The 21,619-nt window shown below is 43.1% G+C and overlaps 1 protein-coding gene across 2 annotated transcripts in view; it reads right to left on the reverse strand.

Annotated features, from left to right (window-relative positions):
* Positions 1-2,049: 2,049 nt before the first annotated feature.
* LOC133577086 (neuronal acetylcholine receptor subunit alpha-3-like) overlaps positions 2,050-21,619 on the reverse strand; it is a 101,505-nt gene continuing 81,935 nt past the window's right edge. For both annotated transcript variants that reach the window (XM_061930641.2, XM_061930642.2), the window contains 6 exons: positions 21,244-21,383; positions 21,128-21,172; positions 20,934-21,043; positions 16,610-16,817; positions 11,822-12,781; positions 2,050-6,213 (listed from right to left, as the gene is read on the reverse strand). In XM_061930641.2, coding sequence (XP_061786625.2) covers positions 6,088-6,213; positions 11,822-12,781; positions 16,610-16,817; positions 20,934-21,043; positions 21,128-21,172; positions 21,244-21,383 — 1,589 coding nt within the window. In that variant the 3' untranslated portion in view covers positions 2,050-6,087. The remainder of the gene's footprint in view (positions 6,214-11,821; positions 12,782-16,609; positions 16,818-20,933; positions 21,044-21,127; positions 21,173-21,243; positions 21,384-21,619) is intronic.

Consider the following 21,619-nt stretch of genomic DNA (forward strand, 5'->3'; position numbering starts at 1 on the left):
AGAGAGAGGACTTTCCAACTTTTGCATCTGAATGTGGACCAGAACATCCACATCACCAACAAGGACCTGTACGGGCAACTGCCGAGGCTCAGCAAGAAGGTAAGAGCTAGGAGGATGAGGCTGGCCGGCCACTGCCACAGACATCGAGAGCTCCCGGCCAGCAGGCTGGTCCTATGGGAACCAACGCACGGGCATCGATCGCGAGGACGTCCCACGCTAACGTACGTGGACATCCTGAAAAAAGATGCGTGAGCTGAAAGCTCTACGGAGCTGGCCGGGTGTATGGAGAACCGGAATGATTGGAGACTCCGATGGAAGCTCGTCTGAGGACGACTGAGAGAGAGGACTTTTCAACTTTTTTATCTGAATGTGGACCAGAACATCCACATCACCAACAAGGACCTGTACGGGCAACTGCCGAGGCTCAGCAAGAAGGTAAGAGCTAGGGGGATGAGGCTGGCCGACCACTGCCACAGACATCGAGAGCTCCCGGCCAGCAGGCTGGTCCTATGGGAACCAACGCACGGGCATCGATCGCGAAGACGTCCCGCGCTAACGTACGTGGACATCCTGAAGAAAGATGCGCGAGCTGAAAGCTCTACGGAGCTGGCCCGGGTGTATGGAGAACCGGAATGATTGGAGACTCCGATGGAAGCTCGTCTGAGGACGACTGAGAGAGAGGACTTTCCAACTTTTGCAACTATTAGCTCATTTGGAATTTGATGCCTGTGACATGTTTCAAAAAAGCTGGCACAAGTGGCAAAAAAAGAGTGATAAAGTTGAGGAATGCTCATCAAATACTTATTTGGAACATCCCACAGGTGAACAGGCTAATTGGGAACAGGTGGGTGCCATGATTGGGTATAAAAGCAGCTTCCATGAAACACTCAGTCATTCACAAACAAGGACGGGGCGAGGGTCACCACTTTGTCAACAAATGCCTGAGCAAATTGTTGAACAGTTTAAGAAAAACCTTTCTCAACCAGCTATTGCAAGGAATTTCACCATCTACGGTCTGTAATATCATCAAAGGGTTCAGAGAATCTGGAGAAATCACTGCACGTAGGATCCCTCAGGCGGTACTGCATCAAAAAGCGACATCAGTCTGTAAAGGATATCACCACATGGGCTCAGGAACACTTCAGAAACCCACTGTCAGTAACTACAGTCGGTCGCTACATCTGTAAGTGCAAGTTAAAACTCTACTATGCAAAGCCAAAGCCATTTATCAACAACACCCAGAAACGCTTCGCTGTAGAGAAGGACAGAATGGATTCAACATATGCCCGATAGAAGAGTGACAACATGTGAGTGACAACAAATCCGGGCGGGAAAGTCCTAATACTGCAGCAGCTTGACTGATGGGATCCTGCCTCATCTCTTCTGTATTTAGAACTCCACTACATCCTAATCCACCAGCACACAACACACTTCCTGCATGCACACACACACACACACACACACACGCACACACACACACACACACACACACACACACACACACACACACACACACACACACACACACACACACACACACACACACACACACACACACACACAGGGTGAATCTCACACTTTTTCACTCCACTAGGTCCCCTGTCCAGATCTCTCAAACACACACACACACACACACACACACACACACACACACACACACACACACACACACACACACACACACACACACACACGCACACACACGGTGAATTTCACACCTTCTCACTCCACTGTCCAGATCACACACACACACACACACACACACACACACACACACACACACACACACACACACACACACACACACACACACACACACACACACACACACACACACAGGGTGAATCTCACACCTTCTCACTCCACTGTCCAGATCACACACACACACCCACCCACCCACCCACCCACCCACCCACACACACACACACACACACACACACACACACACACACACACACACACACACACAGAGTGAATCTCACACCTTCTCACTCCACTGTCCAGATCTCACACACACACACACACACAGAGTGAATCTCACACCTTCTCACTCCACTGTCCAGATCTCTCTCACACACACACACACACACACACACACACACACACACACACACACACACACACACACACACACACACACACACACACACACACACACACACACACGATGCAATGGGGTGGTCCCACTTTAAAGGCAGGCTGCAAAGGGACTTCAGGGGGAATTTGTGTCCAATATAAGAACTTCTTTGCGCTGACGGGCACATTCAGACTCAGCTGTGACCTCTGATAAATGGAGGGAGGGAAGAAGAAATATATATTAAAAAAAAAAAGTGCTGTGCTTTTGCTTTGTGGAGGATTGTGGGACACAAGAAGTTGACTTCCACAAAAAGTGGCAACTTTTTTCAAATCATCTTTACGTAACATCACACTAGGGTTGCACAGTATCATATTCGGTACTATACCACCTCTAAAAAGTCCTGGTTTCCCCCCATGACGGCACGTCGTCGTCACGTGGTGACATTGCTGGTTTTACGAGCGGAGGAGCATGTTGGGCAGCGCACACACACAGAGTACTTACAAGCAGACACAGTGTGTAGACAGGAAAGGGAGAATGGACTCATTTTGGTGTAAAAAGTAAAGATAAAGGTGAAGTTATAACACTGAAACAGAAAGAAATGCTTTAAGACATGGCTAGCTAGCGAGCAGCTAACATCCATTCGCAGTCGGCATTGTTTTTTCTAAATCACTAATCCTGGCCTCCATGGCGACAAAGTAAGTTTCTTACAAGTATCATTACCACTGGAGGACGAGGAATAGCTAAACATGCTTCACTACACACCGTAGGAGGATACAATAGCTCACCGGCGTCACAATGTAAACAAACGCCATGGGTGGATCTACACCTGACATCCACTGTAATGATACCAAGTACAAGAGCGTATCTAGTCGATACTACTATGATATTTTCTATCATTATAAAATCTTTTTGCCTATTTTAAAAGTCATATTATGTTTATAAAGTCACTAAATACGTCCCTGGACGCATGAGGACTTTGAATATGACCAATGTATGATCCTGTAACTACTTGGTATCGGATCCATACCTAAATGTGTGGTATCATCCAAAACTAATGTCAAGTATCAAACTTCAGGAGAGTTCCCTCAGGAAAATTAAAAAGAGAACGAGTGATTATTACATTTTAGAGAAAGGGCGCAATCACAACGCACCCAGCACATTTCCGTTCTGAATAATCACGTATTGTGCGTACTGAGCCGCTCGCATAATGTGTGACTCCTCCCTTTAGAAGCAGCATCAGCGATGTAACGAGGGAACGTCCTAAACTGAATAAATAGAGGAGCGCGAGGACTGTTCCTCAGAGCGTAGGGTGAGACTGTAACTGAGTGCGCAGCTCCATGCGTTCTCCCCATGAGCAAAATTTCTGCAACACAATGTACCGTGACACTGTACAAAAGTGCAACACCAAATAGTTTTTGTTTTCAAGTTTAATTTCCACAGTGTCTTGCAAAGTGCTTTTCTATACATGTGATGGTTCCATTGTGGTTATAATTCTAGTGGATGTGATTTGTTAAAGACGTAAACAACTGTTGTGCTCTTTACTTACCCGTACTTCAAGATTTGACTACACAGTGTTTGAAAATGACTCAATGAAAAGGATGTGCAGAATCAGAACTGTCTCGACTGTAGGGCTGGACCGTTATGGCAAAAATAATCATCATGGTTACTTTGATTGATATTGAAATCACGATTAATAACACGATTATTCATTCATTTGAAAACATGAGTATCTATTGTACCACCAAAAGTCAACAGTAAATGTTATTTAAAACAACAAAGGATATAAATTAGACATGAATAAACAAGTAAAATAATAGTAGTAACAGCAATAAATTAAAATTAAAGTTGCAAGCAGCGATGGACGGGACCGACTTTGACGGCACATAAAATCCAAACTGGAGCAGTAATTAAAACTCTTTCATCAACTTTTAATCACAAGGGTTCAATCTCTCTCCTGTGCTAGTTTGATGCCGACACGACAAACGCGCTCGGAGGAGATAATGTTTGAAAAAAGGTGACCGGTTTTTACAAAACTTTTGTTTTGAAGGGGGAATTGCAAACTTCCTGTTGATTTATGAAATGTAGGTCTAAGTGAGACCTCCATAGAGGTTTTTGTTTCATGTCTCTACGACAGGCAGTTTTGTCTGTGTTTTCTTCCTAGAAGCAATTTTGCCAGTGTTTTATTCCTAGGGGGCGCTAGAGCGCAATTTTGAGTTTTGGGGTTTAATTTTTTTATTAGATCGCAATTTTCGCCAGTTCTGATGTGTGTGTCCATTTTGGTGAGTTTTGAAGCATGTTAAGGGGGTCAAATTACAACTCAAAGAGGCAAAGGTGACTGTTTTTACAAAACCTTTGTTTTGAAGGGGGATTTGCAAACTTCCTGTTGATTTTTGCTGAAGAAAGTCGATGTATGAACTCTAGGTCTAAGTGAGACCTTATAGAGGTTTTTGTTTCATGTCTCTACGACATTTGTACTGGAAGTTACAGGCAGTTTTGTCTGTGTTTTCTTCCTAGGGGGCGCTAGAGCGCAATTTTGAGTTTTGGGGCTTGCTTTTTTTATTAGATCGCAATTTTCGCCAGTCCTGATGTGTGTGTCCAGTTTGGTGAGTTTTGAAGCATGTTAAGGGGGTCAAATTACAACTCAAAGAGGCAAAGGTGACTGTTTTTACAAAACCTTTGTTTTGAAGGGGGATTTGCAAACTTCCTGTTGATTTTTGCTGAAGAAAGTCGATGTATGAAATCTAGGTCTAAATAGAGGTTTTGGTTTCATGTCTCTACGACATTCGAGTTACAGGCAGTTTTGTCTGTGTTTTCTTCCTAGGGGGCGCTAGAGCGCAATTTTGAGTTTTAAAGTTTGGTTTTTTGATTAGATGGCAATTTTCGCCAGTCCTGATGTGTGTGTCAAATTTGGTGAGTTTTGAAGCATGTTAAGAGGGTCAAATTACAACTCAAAGAGGCAAAGGTGACTGTTTTTACAAAACCTTTGTTTTGAAGGGGGATTTGCAAACTTCCTGTTGATTTTTGCTGAAGAAAGTCGATGTATGAAATCTAGGTCTAAGTGAGACCTACATAGAGGTTTTTGTTTCATGTCTCTACGACATTCGTACTGGAAGTTACAGGCAGTTTTGTCTGTGTTTTCTTCCTAGGGGGCGCCAGAGCGCAATTTTGAGTTTTAAAGTTTGTTTTTTTGATTAGATGACAACTTTCGCCAGACCTGATGTGTGTGTCAAATTTGGTGAGTTGTGAAGCATGTTAAGGGGGGTCAAATTACAACTCAAAGAGGCAAAGGTGACTGTTTTTACAAAACCTTTGTTTTGAAGGGGGATTTGCAAACTTCCTGTTGATTTTTGCTGAAGAAAGTATAATAATAATAAAACTTTACAATTACAATAGGGTCCTCTGTCCCAAAGGGACATTGCGGCCCCTAATAATAGCAAACGGCCGAGTTATACCGAAGACTATAAAAATGGGAGCCATTACCTCCCTGCTTGGCACTCAGCATCAAGGGTTGGAATTGGGGATTAAATCACCAAAAATGATTCCCGGGCGCGGCCACCGCTGCTGCCCACTGCTCCCCTCACCTCCCAGGGGGTGATCAAGGGTGATGGGTCAAATAGCATGTTGTTTCATTGTTATGTTTGAGTTGCTCAACGTCAGGACCTAATTCAACAAGTTGTTTCAATGTCTTGCTGCTGCTGGGAACAAACTGCCTGTGGATATGATCCTACTTCTACTGGATGATGAAGGTGTTTGCAGAAGAAACTAAGAGGACGAACGGCAAAGGAGTGAAAGTCAATAGAGAGAAAAGCAGCACAGATGTAAACATTTAGATTCTGGGTAAGTCAAGTGTCGAGAGGGCGAGGAGTGCTGACTGACAAGCACCGCAGGGAAAGGACTAGAAGAAGGACAAAAGGCGTCAGTCCAGTTTGTGACGTGAGAGCTGCAGGGGTGAGGTTCCCCCGCTGGACTTCCAGACGGAAACAGAGAAAGAGGAGCAGAAAGTGCATATTTCATTTGAAAAAGCTGATGAGCGGCTGAAGGAAGAGTCCCAGAGTTCCCAGCACACACACCGTCACAAAGACCCACAGGAAGATCCTGTCGATGACCATGGCCACGTACTTCCAGTCGTCCTCCACCTGAATGGGCACAGAGGAAGACATTAGCTGTACACTTCTAAAAACCGATTCTTTCTGCGGTCCAAATAGCTCCTTTGGTGGCTGGAAGCGTACTTGATTGCGTCAACACTCCAGATCCACAGCTTTGTGTGTGTGTGTGTGTGTAGGGGATATTCTTTGATCAGTCAGGTGCGTACAATGGGATCACGGCTGCGGCGCTCATAATGCTTCAGTTGCGCCTTAGGAGGATGCTGCACGGCTATTCTGCATGCATCACAGCGTTGCTAAGAAAAGATGGCGCCAAACAAACGTATCAGGAACGTCCAGAGTGTGAAGAGAAGCTTTACTTTTCCTTTTATAGCCCCGCGTAAACAGTCTCAAAAGACTGAATTCTGGTTCACCATAAATGCGTTTATGCACCACTTCAATGACGTTGAAATCCTAAAAGATGGTGATTTAAAGAGGTCACCTTGTCTCGTTTAAAAAAAAGTCAATCAATGTTTATTTATATAGCCCTAAATCACGAGTGTCTCAAAGGGCTGCACAAGCCACAACGACATCCTCGGCTCAGATCCCACATCAGGGCAAGGAACAACTCAACCCAATGGGATGACAATGAGAAACCTTGGAGGGGACCGCAGATGTGGGGACCCCTCCTGGGCGACCGGTGCAATGGACGTCGAGTGGATCTAATCTAACATAATAGTGTGAGAGTCCAGTCCATAGTGGATCTAACATAATAGTGAGAGTCCAGTCCATAGTGGATCTAACATAATAGTGAGAGTCCAGTCCATAGTAGATCTAACATAATAGTGTGAGAGTCCAGTCCATGGTGGATCTAACATAATAGTGAGAGTCCAGTCCATAGGGGATCTAACATAATAGTGAGAGTCCAGTCCATAGTAGATCTAACATAATAGTGTGAGAGTCCAGTCCATAGTGGATCTAACATAATAGTGAGAGTCCAGTCCATAGTGGATCTAACATAATAGTGAGAGTCCAGTCCATAGTAGATCTAACATAATAGTGTGAGAGTCCAGTCCATGGTGGATCTAACATAATAGTGAGAGTCCAGTCCATAGTGGATCTAACATAATAGTGAGAGTCCAGTCCATAGTAGATCTAACATAATAGTGTGAGAGTCCAGTCCATAGTGGATCTAACATAATAGTGAGAGTCCAGTCCATAGTGGATCTAACATAATAGTGAGAGTCCAGTCCATAGAGGATCTAATATAATAGTGAGAGTCCAGTCCATAGTGGATCTAACATAATAGTGAGAGTCCAGTCCATAGTGGATCTAACATAATAGTGAGAGTCCAGTCCATAGTAGATCTAACATAATAGTGTGAGAGTCCAGTCCATGGTGGATCTAACATAATAGTGAGAGTCCAGTCCATAGTGGATCTAACATAATAGTGAGAGTCCAGTCCATAGTGGATCTAACATAATAGTGTGAGAGTCCAGTCTATAGTGGATCTAACATAATAGTGAGAGTCCAGTCCATAGTGGATCCAACATAATAGTGTGAGAGTCCAGTCCATAGTGGATCTAACATAATAGTGTAAGAGTCCAGTCCATAGTGGATCTAACATAATAGTGAGAGTCCAGTCCATAGTGGATCTAACATAATAGTGTGAGAGTCCAGTCTATAGTAGATCTAACATAATAGTGAGAGTCCAGTCCATAGTGGATCTAACATAATAGTGTGAGAGTCCAGTCTATAGTGGATCTAACATAATAGTGAGAGTCCAGTCTTATATATAAGTTATCACACAACTCTTATGCTTAAAGGCCGTTGCTCTAGTTATTATCTATTGTGCTCAAGCTGTACTTTTTCTTTTCCTGCAAAGGCACACAACTTGTTATCTTCCACTGCAATGTGAGGAGTTGCCTCGCCGCAGATGTTTCTGTCTTTCAGCCTGCTAACAGCCAAGGACGAACCAGCACCTCAAAGAAGATAAGGCATAACAGGCAGACAAAGCAGAGACAGGGTGCAATCACAAGGCCCCCAGCACATTTCCGTTCTGAATAATCACGAATTGTGCGTACTGGGCTGCTTGCATAATGTGTGACCCCTCCCTTTAGAAGCAGCATCAGCGATGTAACTAGGGAACTCCTGAACTGAATAAAAAAGGGGGGCCTGTGGGCTGTTCCTCAGAGCCTAGGGTGAGACTGTAACTGAGTGTGCAGCTCCATGCCTTCTCCCCATGAGCAAAATGTAACTCTGTCTCTGCCTGATTCCTTGCTTCTTGTTCTGTTTAATAGATAGTTTGGTGCTTAAACCTGACACTAACCACCTCGAACAAGCCGATTATGACGAATCAGAATGCAAAAAAACCCCATCTCTCATAAGTAGGGATGATGTTCGAAACTTTATTAGACGTCTTGGATTGTTTGTTAGCGGTCTGCCTGTGTGTGTAGTTAGTATGTTCCAATAGCAGCAGAAGTGCACTTTTTGGAGAGCTGTATTATTTTCAGTTTTGTGCCCAAGGGACTGATTTTATTTAACACTATATTATTATTTATACACCTATAGTGATCACAGAGACAGGTTGTTTTTGTGTTACTGTATATATTTGTTTTTCTGAAAAATCCCACTTAATATACTTTGAGTAACAACAGTCAATATGTATTTATTTTATTTTTTTAGGGGCGTAAGAGTCAATATTTATTTATTTATCTTATTTTTTTCTTATAAAATAATAGTGAGCTTTTGTTAAACCAAATATTGTGTTTTTTTCCATATACAACAACCTATCTGGATTCGATAGGAGAATCGATAAGGAATCGGTTCGATAAGAGGATTCGATAATGGGTTCGAACTCGATAATTTCTTATCAAACATCATCCCTAATAATGTGTGACCCCTCCCTTTAGAAGCAGCATCAGCGATGTAACTAGGGAACTCCTGAACTGAATAAAAAAGGGGGGCGTGTGGGCTGTTCCTCAGAGCGTAGGGTGAGACTGTAACTGAGTGTGTAGCTCCATGCCTTCTCCCCATGAGCAAAATGTAACTCTGTCTCTGCCTGATTCCTTGCTTCTTGTTCTGTTTAATAGATAGTTTGGTGCTTAAACCTGACACTAACCACCTCGAACAAGCCGATTATGACAAATCAGAATGCAAAAAAACCCCATCTCTCATAAGTAGGGATGATGTTCGAAACTTTATTAGACGTCTTGGATTGTTTGTTAGCTGTCTGCCTGTGTGTGTAGTTAGTATGTTCCAATAGCAGCAGAAGTGCACTTTTTGGAGAGCTGTATTATTTTCAGTTTTGTGCCCAAGGGACTGATTTTATTTAACACTATATTATTATTTATACACCTATAGTGATCACAGAGACAGGTTGTTTTTGTGTTACTGTATATATTTGTTTTTCTGAAAAATCCCACTTAATATACTTTGGGTAACAACAGTCAATATTGATTTATTTTATTTTTTTAGGGGCGTAAGAGTCAATATTTATTTATTTATCTTATTTTTTTCTTATAAAATAATAGTGAGCTTTTGTTAAACCAAATATTGTGTTTTTTTCCATATACAACAACCTATCTGGATTCGATAGGAGAATCGATAAGGAATCGGTTCGATAAGAGGATTCAATAATGGGCTCGAACTCGATAATTTCTTATCAAACATCATCCCTAATAATGTGTGACCCCTCCCTTTAGAAGCAGCATCAGCGATGTAACTAGGGAACTCCTGAACTGAATAAAAAAGGGGGGCCTGTGGGCTGTTCCTCAGAGCGTAGGGTGAGACTGTAACTGAGTGTGCAGCTCCATGCCTTCTCCCCATGAGCAAAAATGTAACTGTCTCTGCCTGATTCCTTGCTTCTTGTTCTGTTTAATAGATAGTTTGGTGCATAAACCTGACACTAACCACCTCGAACAAGCCGATTATGACAAATCAGAATGCAAAAAAACCCCATCTCTCATAAGTAGGGATGATGTTCGAAACTTTATTAGACGTCTTGGATTGTTTGTTAGCTGTCTGCCTGTGTGTGTAGTTAGTATGTTCCAATAGCAGCAGAAGTGCACTTTTTGGAGAGCTGTATTATTTTCAGTTTTGTGCCCAAGGGACTGATTTTATTTAACACTATATTATTATTTATACACCTATAGTGATCACAGAGACAGGTTGTTTTTGTGTTACTGTATATATTTGTTTTTCTGAAAAATCCCACTTAATATACTTTGAGTAGCAACGGTCAATATTGATTTATTTTATTTTTTTAGGGGCGTAAGAGTCAATATTTATTTATTTATCTTATTTTTTTCTTATAAAATAATAGTGAGCTTTTGTTAAACCAAATATTGTGTTTTTTTCCATATACAACAACCTATCTGGATTCGAGAATCGATAAGGAATCGGTTCGATAAGAGGATTCGATAATGGGCTCGAACTCGATAATTTCTTATCAAACATCATCCCTAATAATGTGTGACCCCTCCCTTTAGAAGCAGCATCAGCGATGTAACTAGGGAACTCCTGAACTGAATAAAAAAGGGGGGCCTGTGGGCTGTACCTCAGAGCGTAGGGTGAGACTGTAACTGAGTGTGCAGCTCCATGCCTTCTCCCCATGAGCAAAATGTAACTCTGTCTCTGCCTGATTCCTTGCTTCTTGTTCTGTTTAATAGATAGTTTGGTGCTTAAACCTGACACTAACCACCTCGAACAAGCCGATTATGACAAATCAGAATGCAAAAAAAACCCATCTCTCATAAGTAGGGATGATGTTCGAAACTTTATTAGACGTCTTGGATTGTTTGTTAGCGGTCTGCCTGTGTGTGTAGTTAGTATGTTCCAATAGCAGCAGAAGTGCACTTTTTGGAGAGCTGTATTATTTTCAGTTTTGTGCCCAAGGGACTGATTTTATTTAACACTATATTATTATTTATACACCTAAAGTGATCACAGAGACAGGTTGTTTTTGTGTTACTGTATATATTTGTTTTTCTGAAAAATCCCACTTAATATACTTTGGGTAACAACAGTCAATATTGATTTATTTTATTTTTTTAGGGGGGTAACAGTCAATATTTATTTATTTATTTTATTTTATTTTTTTCTTATAAAATAAAAGTGAGCTTTTGTTAAACCAAATATTGTGTTTTTTTCCATATACAACAACCTATCTGGATTCGATAAGAGAATCGATAAGGAATCGGTTTGATAAGAGGATTCGATAACGGGCTTGAACTCGATAATTTCTTATCAAACATCATCCCTAATAATGTGTGACCCCTCCCTTTAGAAGCAGCATCAGCGATGTAACTAGGGAACTCCTGAACTGAATAAAAAAGGGGGGCGTGTGGGCTGTTCCTCAGAGCCTAGGGTGAGACTGTAACTGAGTGTGCAGTTCCATGCCTTCTCCCCATGAGCAAAATTTAACTCTCTCTGCCTGATTCCTTGCTTCTTGTTCTGTTTAATAGATAGTTTGGTGCTTAAACCTGACACTAACCACCTCGAACAAGCCGATTATGACCAATTAGAATCCACAAAAAAACGTGTATTCATGTCTCTCATAAGGATTGTGAACGATTTGCAAAAAAAAGTGCAGTTGCCCTTTAAGACAGCTGTTTAAATGTCAACACAGTTAAAAAAGATGTGTTCCATTAGTTGATCATACCTCTTTGGCTTTGTTGCGCGTCCTCATGTTCTCGGCGATGTACTTCACGCTCTCAATGGCCTGCTTGATCTCAGGTGAGACCACAGAGAACGCCACGACAGCGTTCACCGGGGAGGGTGCGTTCAAAGACCTCGGGAGTTTAGGCAACTCCGACTCGGGAGGCCTTTGCTGGGCGCCCTGAGATGAGGCGGGAGGGACGGGCGTGGGAACCTCCTTGCCTCTGTAGGGACACCTTCTGTTCATCTCCCGCTTAGCCTCACGGTTCATCTCGCCGTACTCGATACAGTTCATGGAGCCGCCCGCCGAGGAGGCCCCGGCGCCGCCATCCAGCGACGGGCACGGAACGCCTCCCGTGATACCTCCGATGCTCACGCTTCCCGACCCGCTTCCGACGCTGTTCTTTCTCTTCTTGCCGCCTCCGCCCGTGCCGGCTGCGATGCTGGCGGTGGACGAGCCGCCTTGGTCGATGGGCCGCCTCATCAGCATCACCCTGGGCAGCACCCCGAGGAACACCGAGCGAACCCACTCGGGCATGGTGTGAGTCATGGGCGTGCGGTAGTGCACGTTCAGCACGAAGACGGTGATGACGATGCTGAGCGTGACGAAGATCATGGTGAAGAGGAGGTACTCGCCGATAAGCGGGATGACGAGCGACGTGGAGGGGATGGTCTCGGTGATGACCAGGAGGAACACGGTGAGGGACAGCAGGACGGAGATGCAGAGGGTGACCTTCTCGCCGCAGTCGGACGGCAGGTAGAAGACCAAGACGGTGAGGAAGGAGATGAGGAGGCAGGGGATGATGAGGTTGATGGTGTAGAAGAGCGGCAGGCGGCGGATGTAGAAGGAGTAGGTGATGTCCGGGTAGATCTCCTCGCAGCAATTATACTTGATGTCGTGCTTGTAACCGGGAGCGTCGATGATCTCCCACTCGCCACTTTCCCAGAAGTCCTTCAGGTTCACCTTGGAGAGAGTTTTTTTTTAATGAAAACAATGTTAAACAAGATATAGTACAAGCCAAAAGTTTGGACACACCTTCTTATTAGAGATGTCCGATAATATAGGTCAGGGGTCGGCAACCCGCGGCTCCGGAGCCGCATGCGGCTCTTTGATCACTCTGATGCGGCTCAGCAGCTTACTTGCTGAACCCCCCAATTGTCCCGTGAGACTTCCGGATTTCAGTGCCTCTCGCAGAAAACTCCCGGGATTATTATTCACCGATTTTCACCCTTAAAGATATATTAAGGGCGTGCCGTGATGGTACCACATTTGGCGCCCTCTACAATCTGCATTAACAGCGTGCCAGCCCAACACTTGTTATACAATATACCGTATTTTCCGCACTATAAGGCGCACCTAAAAACCACAAATTCTCTCAAAAGCTGACAGTGCGCCTTATAACCCGGTGCGCTTTATATATGGATTAATATTACGATTCATTTTCATAAAGTTTCGATCTCGCAACTACGGTAAACAGCCGCCATCTTTTTTCCCGGTAGAACAGGAAGCGCTTCTTCTTCTACGCAAGCAACCGCCAAGGTAAGCACCCGCCCCCATAGAACAGGAAGCGCTTCTTCTTCTACTGTAAGCAACCACCCGCCCGCGTAGAAGAAGAAAAAGCGCGCGGATATTACCGTACGTTTCATTTCCTTTGTGTGTTTACATCTGTAAAGACCACAAAATGGCTCCTAATAAGCGACAGGGATCTGGTTCATGAAAAGACGCAATCTCTCCATCCGCACACGGATTACTATTTCACAGCAACTGATATTCCTGTGAACCGCACTGTGGATACAACGGGAGCACGTACGGTGAATATTCGCACCACAGGGAATGAGAAGTCATCCTTCACTGTGGTTCTAGCTTGCCATGCTAATGGCCAGAAACTTCCACCCATGGTGATATTCAAAAGGAAGACCTTGCCAAAAGAGACCTTTCCAGCCGGCGTCATCATAAAAGCTAACTCGAAGGGATGGATGAAGAAAAGATGAGCGAGTGGTTAAGGTAAGTTTAAGTTTACGCGAAGAGGCCGGGTGGCTTTATTCACGCAGCTCCGTCCATGTTGATATACGATTCCATGCGCGCCCACATCACGCTGGTTTTAATATATTATTAAAGTTTGACTGACCTATTTGACTGTTTTTTTGACATTCCTTTAGCGCAGTTAGATGCGGCTTACAACACGGGGCGGCTTATAGGTGGACAAAGTTTTGAAATATGCCGTTCATTGAAGGCGCGGCTTATAACCCAGGGCGCCTTATGGTGCGCAAAATACGGTACATTTTCTGCTTGCACATGTACTTGACAGCAACGCATACTTGGTCAACAGCCACACAGGTTACACTGACGGTGATCATATAAAACAACTTTAACACTCTTACTAATAATGCGCCACACTTTGAACCAAAACCAAACAAGAATGACAAACACATTTTGGGAGAATCAATCAATCAATCAATCTTTATTTATATAGCCCTAAATCACAAGTGTCTCAAAGGGCTGCACAAGCCACAACGACATCCTCGGTACAAAGCCCACATCTGAACATCTGCACCTTAACACAACATAAACACAACAGAACAAACACCCAGAATCCCATGCAGCCCTGACTCTTCCGGGCTCCATTATACACCCCTGCTACCACCAAACCCCCCCTCTGTGCGTCGGTTGAGGTGGGCGGGGTTTGGTAGAGCGGGGGTGTATAATGAATCCCGGAAGAGTTAGGGCTGCATGGGATTCTGGGTATTTGTCCTGTTGTGTTTATGTTGTGTTACGGTGCAGATGTTCTCCCGAAGTGTGTTTGTCATTCTTGTTTGGTGTGGGTTCACAGTGTGGCGCATTATTAGTAAGAGTGTTAAAGTTTTTTTTTTATACCGCCCCCGTCAGTGTAACCTGTGTGGTTGTTGACCAAGTATGCCTTGCTGTCACCTACGTGAGCAAGCGGTAGCACCATACAACATGTGGCTGATCAGGTACGCTGGTTGTAGTGGGCGCTATATGATGTACCATCACGGCACGCATGACGCTGACTAGCGCTATTCATTCAAAACCCGCGTGCCGCACCATCTTAAAAATTCCATATAAAGGTGTGGGCAGCGTGTCTGAGACCCCTGGTTTATACATAGCACAAAGCAAAAAAAAAAAATGTATATACAGTGTTATTTCATTTAAAATTTCTAAAATTTCTGCGGCTCCCATTGTTTTCTATAATTTGTGAAACTGGTCAAAATGGCTCTTTGACTGGGAAAGGTTGCCGACCCCTGATATAGGTAGTCCGATAAATGCTTTAAAATGTAATATCGGACATTATCGGTATCGGTTTCAAAGTTATCGGTATCGGTTTCAAAAAGTAAAACTCATCCATCCATCTATCCATCTTCTTCCGCTTATCCGAGGTTGGGTCGCGGGGCAGCAGCCTAAGCAGGGAAGCCCAGACTTCCTTCTCCCCAGCCACTTCGTCCAGCTCCTCCCGGGGGATCCCGAAGCGTTCCCAGGCCAGCTGGGAGACATAGTCTTCCCAACGTGTCCTGGATCTTCCCCGTGGCCTCTTACCGGTCTGACGTGCCCGAAACACCTCCCTAGGGAGGCGTTCGGGTGGCATCCTGACCAGATGCCCGAACCACCTCATCTGGCTCCTCTCCATGTGGAGGAGCAGCGGCTTTACTTTGAGCTCCCCCCGGATGACAGAGCTTCTCACCCTATCTCTAAGGGAGAGACCCACCACCCGGCGGAGGAAACTCATTTGGGCCGCTTGTACCCGTGATCTTGTCCTTTCGGTCATAATCACCAAAAATTATTCCCGGGCGCGGCCACTGCTGCTGCCCACTGCTCCCCTCACCTCCCAGGGGGTGATCAAGGGTGATGGGTCAAATGCAGAGAATAATTTCGCTACACCTAGTGTGTGTGTGACAATCATTGGTACTTTAACTTTAACTTTAACTTTAACCCAAAGCTCATGATCATAGGTGAGGATGGGAACGTAGATCGACCGGTAAATTGAGAGCTTTGCCTTCCGGCTCAGCTCCTTCTTCACCACAACGGATCGATACAGCGTCCGCATTACTGAAGACGCCGCCTGTCGATCTCACCATCCACTCTTCCCTCACTCGTGAACAAGACTCTGAGGTACTTGAACTCCTCCACTTGGGGCAGGGTCTCCTCCCCAATCCGGAGATGGCACTCCACCCTTTTCCGGGCGAGAACCATGGACTCGGACTTGGACTTGGAGTGGTACACGGACGTAGGGAGAAGTACAGAGCGCCAATAAACCTTAAAGGCACTGCCTTTGCGTGCCGGCCCAGTCACATAATATCTACGGCTTTTCACAGACACAAGCGAATGCAACTCATAGTTGGTCAACAGCCATACAGGTCACACTGAGGGTAGCCGTATAAACAACTTTAACACTGTTACAAATATGCGCCACACTGTGAACCCACACCAAACAAGAATGACAAACACATTACGGGAGAACAGCCGCACCGTAACACAACATAAACACAACAGAACAAATACCCAGAACCCCTTGCAGCACTAACTCTTCCGGGACGCTACAATATACACCCCCCGCTACCACCAAACCCCGCCCCCGTAATTTTTTCTTAATAATGATCTCACAAGACCCTCGGGTGCCGAAAGTGACGTCTTGGTGAAGATTGATGAGCGCTAATTTTCGGGTCTATTTATTTAATGCCCGGCTGGCGATGGACTGACACACCCTCCACCATCCACCGCTAGCTCGCCATCCACGTATTAAACAGACACAATAAATGTCATGTTTGGCCTTCATACCTTGGAGCCAATGAGCACCAGGTCGATCTTGGCCTTGTCGTAGGTCCAGGAGCCAAACTTCATGGAGCAGTTCTGGTAGTCAAAAGGGAAGTAGGTGATGTCCATGGGGCAGGAGGATTTAAATATAGCCGGAGGAACCCAAGTGATGGTGCCGTCGAACTTCAGCAGAGCCTTGGTCTTGTCCTCCACCAGAAAGTCCCCCACGGCACTAGGAGAAGATATTTCCCGAGAAACCGAAATGTCATTTCAAATGTCATTTCTAAATAGGACAATCAGGAGTTTATTAATATCACCATCATAGGACAGAAAAGAAAGTTATATCTGTAGACCTGCAAGACTGCACATTTTGCTTGTCCCACAAATCATTGCCAATAAACAATATTATTGTCGGTAGGGCTGGGCGATACATGGAATATACTCAATATATCGCAGGTTTGTCTCTGTGCGATATAGAAAATGACTATATCGTGATTTTATTGTTCATATTTAATATTGTAAATCCCACTTTCTTTAATCTAATGTGCATTTTTGGTGCCCCATTCAGTATAAAAACTGTAAAGTTCCATTCCGTGTTTTTGAAGTGGTCTGTTTTTCGAATTCTATCGGACATTGGGACTTTTGGTATCGGTGTTCCTGAAAAAAAGGGACCCAAACCCACATACTGTACAGCAGATCTTTTTTTACAAATAAATGTGTACGTATCATTTAAGAAGAGAAGTCTTCGAATGTTTCTTAAAAGTGTCAACACAGTCAAGATCACGGAGGGACTTGTGCAAGTTGTTCCAGAGTCTGGGAGCTATAGTCTGGAATGCTAGGTCTCCACGGGTTTTAAAATGTGTTTTTGGGATCTTTACAAGACCCTGGCCTGAAGACCGCAGTAGTGTAGTGTAATCCGTGTAGTGTTTACTATATATTGATACTATATTTGCATACCTGCCAACTTTTGAAATCAGAAAAACCTAGTAGCCAGGGTCCAGGGGCCGCAGGCCCCGGTAGGTCCAGGTCAAAGTCCTGGTGGGGGGTTCAGGCTTCGCCCCCCGACGCAAAATGATTATTAGCATTCAGACAGGTTAAAATGTTGCTAAAACCATCACTTTTCTATCAGTCACAGTGACTTTTCAAAACAAAAATATTACAGCAAAAATCATATGGGTTGATTGACATGTTTATTCTGTAAGCTAACTTCAATAGTTTGAAATTATTTTGACAGTTAATGCCAGTTATCCTGTCAACCTTTCACAAGACTTCAATTTGTTAATTGAAAGTATAAACAGTATAAACACTTTTTACAGTAAACAAATGGTAAAACAGTACTAAACAATTCCATTAAAAAAAAAATTGGTGTCATTATTAACTTTCTGTCCAAGCTTGTATAATCTACTGCCTTGTTCAATTGTATAAAATATTCTGTGCCTAAAATTCACATTTCTATCACAATTATCATACTGTAAACATGGTAAGCTAACTTCATTAAAATTAATAGTCCTGTCAATAGCATGGAATTACAATTCAAATGTAGTTTTTTTGTAAGCCTTTCAAAAGAATTCAAAATATGAAAAATTAATGAAAATTAATTTAAGCCATCAGACACTTGAAAAGTGGCACATCACATCTCTAATGTAATCATTTTAACTTTTCAACAGAAATAGCACTGCAAAAATATTAAGGACATACTTCTGTATTTTGGTAGTTATGCTGTCAACATTTAACAAGATTTCTTCAACTTGGACTTGAAAGCATAAATAGTATAAACACTTTTAACAGTGTAACAGTACTAAACAATTCCAATAGATAACATTGGTGGCATTACCTTTTTGTGGCTAAAATCCGAAAAACGTTGAAAGTTTTCCACTTGTATCGCTAGCAACGGCATTAGACTTGTGTTTTTTTGTCCCAGCGTGGTCTTTTACATCGCTAATTCCTCCGTGTCCGATCGAAAATCTTGTCTGCACAAGGTGCAATTCGCGTAGTTTTCACCCTTTTTGGAACAGATAATTATTCCCTGATAGGCTTTTGAATATTCTTTACGGAATGACTGCAGTTTTCTTTTCGGTTTAAGACTCGTTTGCGATGTTTCTCCGGCTGATTCCATGAACGTTCGCTCGTTTGGAAACAATGGCAACAGGTGCCTCGTGCTTGGCAGCGGTGCTATAAATAGCCTCGCGCATTTAAAAAAAATTTTTTTTTTAAATTAATGAAAAACCGTATTTTTTATCACTGCAACCGTAACCCGGAATAGGTTGATGAAAACCGTACTAATTACGGGAAAACCGGAGTAGTTGGCAGGTATGTATTTGCTATCATGACTATTGATATTTATATTGACCCAACCCCCTCTGTTTACATTCAATAGCTCTTATTTAGCGGTTAGGATGGCTCCTCCTACGGTGTGTAGTGAAGCATGCTGGGATCACACTATACGAGGGTGCATACAAACCCCGTTTCCATATGAGTTGGGAAATTGTGTTAGATGTAAATATAAACGGAATACAATGATTTGCAAATCCTTTTCAACCCATATTCAGTTGAATATGCTACAAAGACAACATATTTGATGTTCAAACTTTTTTGTTGTTGCAAATAATCATTAACTTTAGAATTTGATGCCAGCAACACGTGACAAAGAAGTTGGGAAAGGTGGCAATAAATACTGATAAAGTTGAGGAATGCTCATCAAACACTTATTTGGAACATCCCACAGGTGAACAGGCAAATTGGGAACAGGTGGGTGCCATGATTGGGTATAAAAGTAGATTCCATGAAATGCTCAGTCATTCACAAACAAGGATGGGGCGAGGGTCACCACTTTGTCAAGAAATGCGTGAGCAAATTGTTGAACAGTTTAAGAAAAACCTTTCTCAACCAGCTATTGCAAGGAATTTAGGGATTTCACCATCTACGCTCCGTAATATCATCAAAGGGTTCAGAGAATCTGGAGAAATCACTGCACGTAAGCAGCTAAGCCCGTGACCTTCCATCCCTCAGGCTGTACTGCATCAACAAGCGACATCAGTGTGTAAAGGATATATATATATATATATATATTTCAGCAAGACAATGCCAAGCCACGTGTTACATCAACGTGGCTTCATAGTAAAAAATTGCCGGTACTAGACTGGCTTGCCTGTAGTGTCTCCCATTGAAAATGTGTGGCGAATTATGAATCCTAAAATACCACAACGGAGACCCCCGGACTGTTGAACAACTTGAACTGTACATCAAATCAAATCAAATCAAATCAACTTTATTTATAAAGCACATTTAAAATTTACCACAGGGGTAGCCAAAGTGCTGTACAATGGGCAGGTTAAAAGATAATACGAGAACCGAGCAAACACAACACAACACAAACAGAACACGATAAAAAATAAATATAACATCAAGCAAGAATAGGAAAGAATTCCACCTGAGAAGCTTCAAAAATGTGTCTCCTCAGTTCCCAAACGTTTACTGAGTGTTGTTAAAAGGAAAGGCCATGTAACACAGTGGTGAACATGCCCTTTCCCAACTACTTTGGCACGTGTTGCAGCCATGCAATTCTAAGTTAATGATTATTTGCAAAAAAAAAAAAATAAGTTTATGAGTTTGAACATCAAATATGTTGTCTTTGTAGCATATTCAACTGAATATGGGTTGAAAAGGATTTGCAAATCATTGTATTCCGTTTATATTTACATCTAACACAATTTCCCAACTCATATGGAAACGGGGTTTGTACAGCAAGAACACACCTTGTGAACCATCCAGAAACAAAAATGCATTTTGTTTTCAGTTCTGCTGTCTGTTAGAATAATTATGTATAAGTTATCACACAACTCTTATGCTTAAAGGCCGTTGCTATAGTTACAATCAATTGTGCTGAAGTTGTACTTTTCTATCTGTGTAACGTGTAATCTTGCTTTGCGAGTTGTCTCGTGTCAGCAGTTTGTTTCCAGACCCTGCCTGCTGACAGCCGAGGACGGACATCGAGTACCTCAATGCAGACAAAGCAGAGACAGGGCGAAATCATGAGTGTCAGCACAGTTTCATTCTAAATAATTATATATTTTGTCTACTGGGGCTGCTTGCAGCCTCAGTGATGTTAACTAGGGATCTCTCAAATAAATAGAGGAGCACGTGGGACTGTACCTTAGAGCGTAGGTTGGTTCTGTAACTGAGTGTACAGCCCAATACGTCTCTAATCATGAGAAAAATTGTACTCTGTCTCTGCCTGATTCCTTCTTATTGTCTTGTGTAATAGATAGTTCGGTGTTTGAACCTGACCAGTACGACTTTTTGATACATTGTCTTGAAACACCTCCAACCTGGTGACTCGTACACTTACTTATTGTACAAAACGATGTCAGGCCTCCAAATCTTGTTGGATGGAACTCGGATGAACTCAATTCCATCATATTCCACAGGGGCCCATCGCAGCTTGTAGTCGTTCCAAACCTAAAAGCAGAAAATAACCAAATAAATGCACGTTTTTCTTTAAAGTGGTTGATTGAGTGGTGACATTGAAGGTAACATACGTACATGTCTCAGCCACAGATTAGTTTCCATGATTTGATTCACCTCATCCTGCAGGGACGGACAGGAAGCATTTGTCACCTAACCTTACAAAAGCCTCAAAAATAACTAGGTTCTCTTACCACTTTGACTAGTTGAGATATGGACACCTCAAATTCTACCGTGACCGGATCAGACACATTCTCCACTGGTCGGATGAACTGGTTGTACCTTCGGAATAACTTGCGGAATAATCGGTCCTCTGCTTTGGACGCAAAACAACCTAAGGAAAGGAATTAGAGGAGTTAGAACTGCATTGAGACGTCGGGAACGCGTTGCTACGTCGGAGAGGATTTATTGAACACAACGATGTAAGTAAATGTTATTTATAAAACGCTTTTCACAGATAAAATCACAAAGCGCTGCACAAAACATAGGTTAAGTAAAACAACAATTCAATGAAAACAACATCATAAAAAGGCATACGTGCCAACCTTGAGACCTCCGATTTCGGGAGGT

The sequence above is a fragment of the Nerophis lumbriciformis genome, linkage group LG36 (genome assembly GCF_033978685.3).
Source record: "Nerophis lumbriciformis linkage group LG36, RoL_Nlum_v2.1, whole genome shotgun sequence".
Classification (NCBI taxonomy): domain Eukaryota; kingdom Metazoa; phylum Chordata; class Actinopteri; order Syngnathiformes; family Syngnathidae; genus Nerophis; species Nerophis lumbriciformis.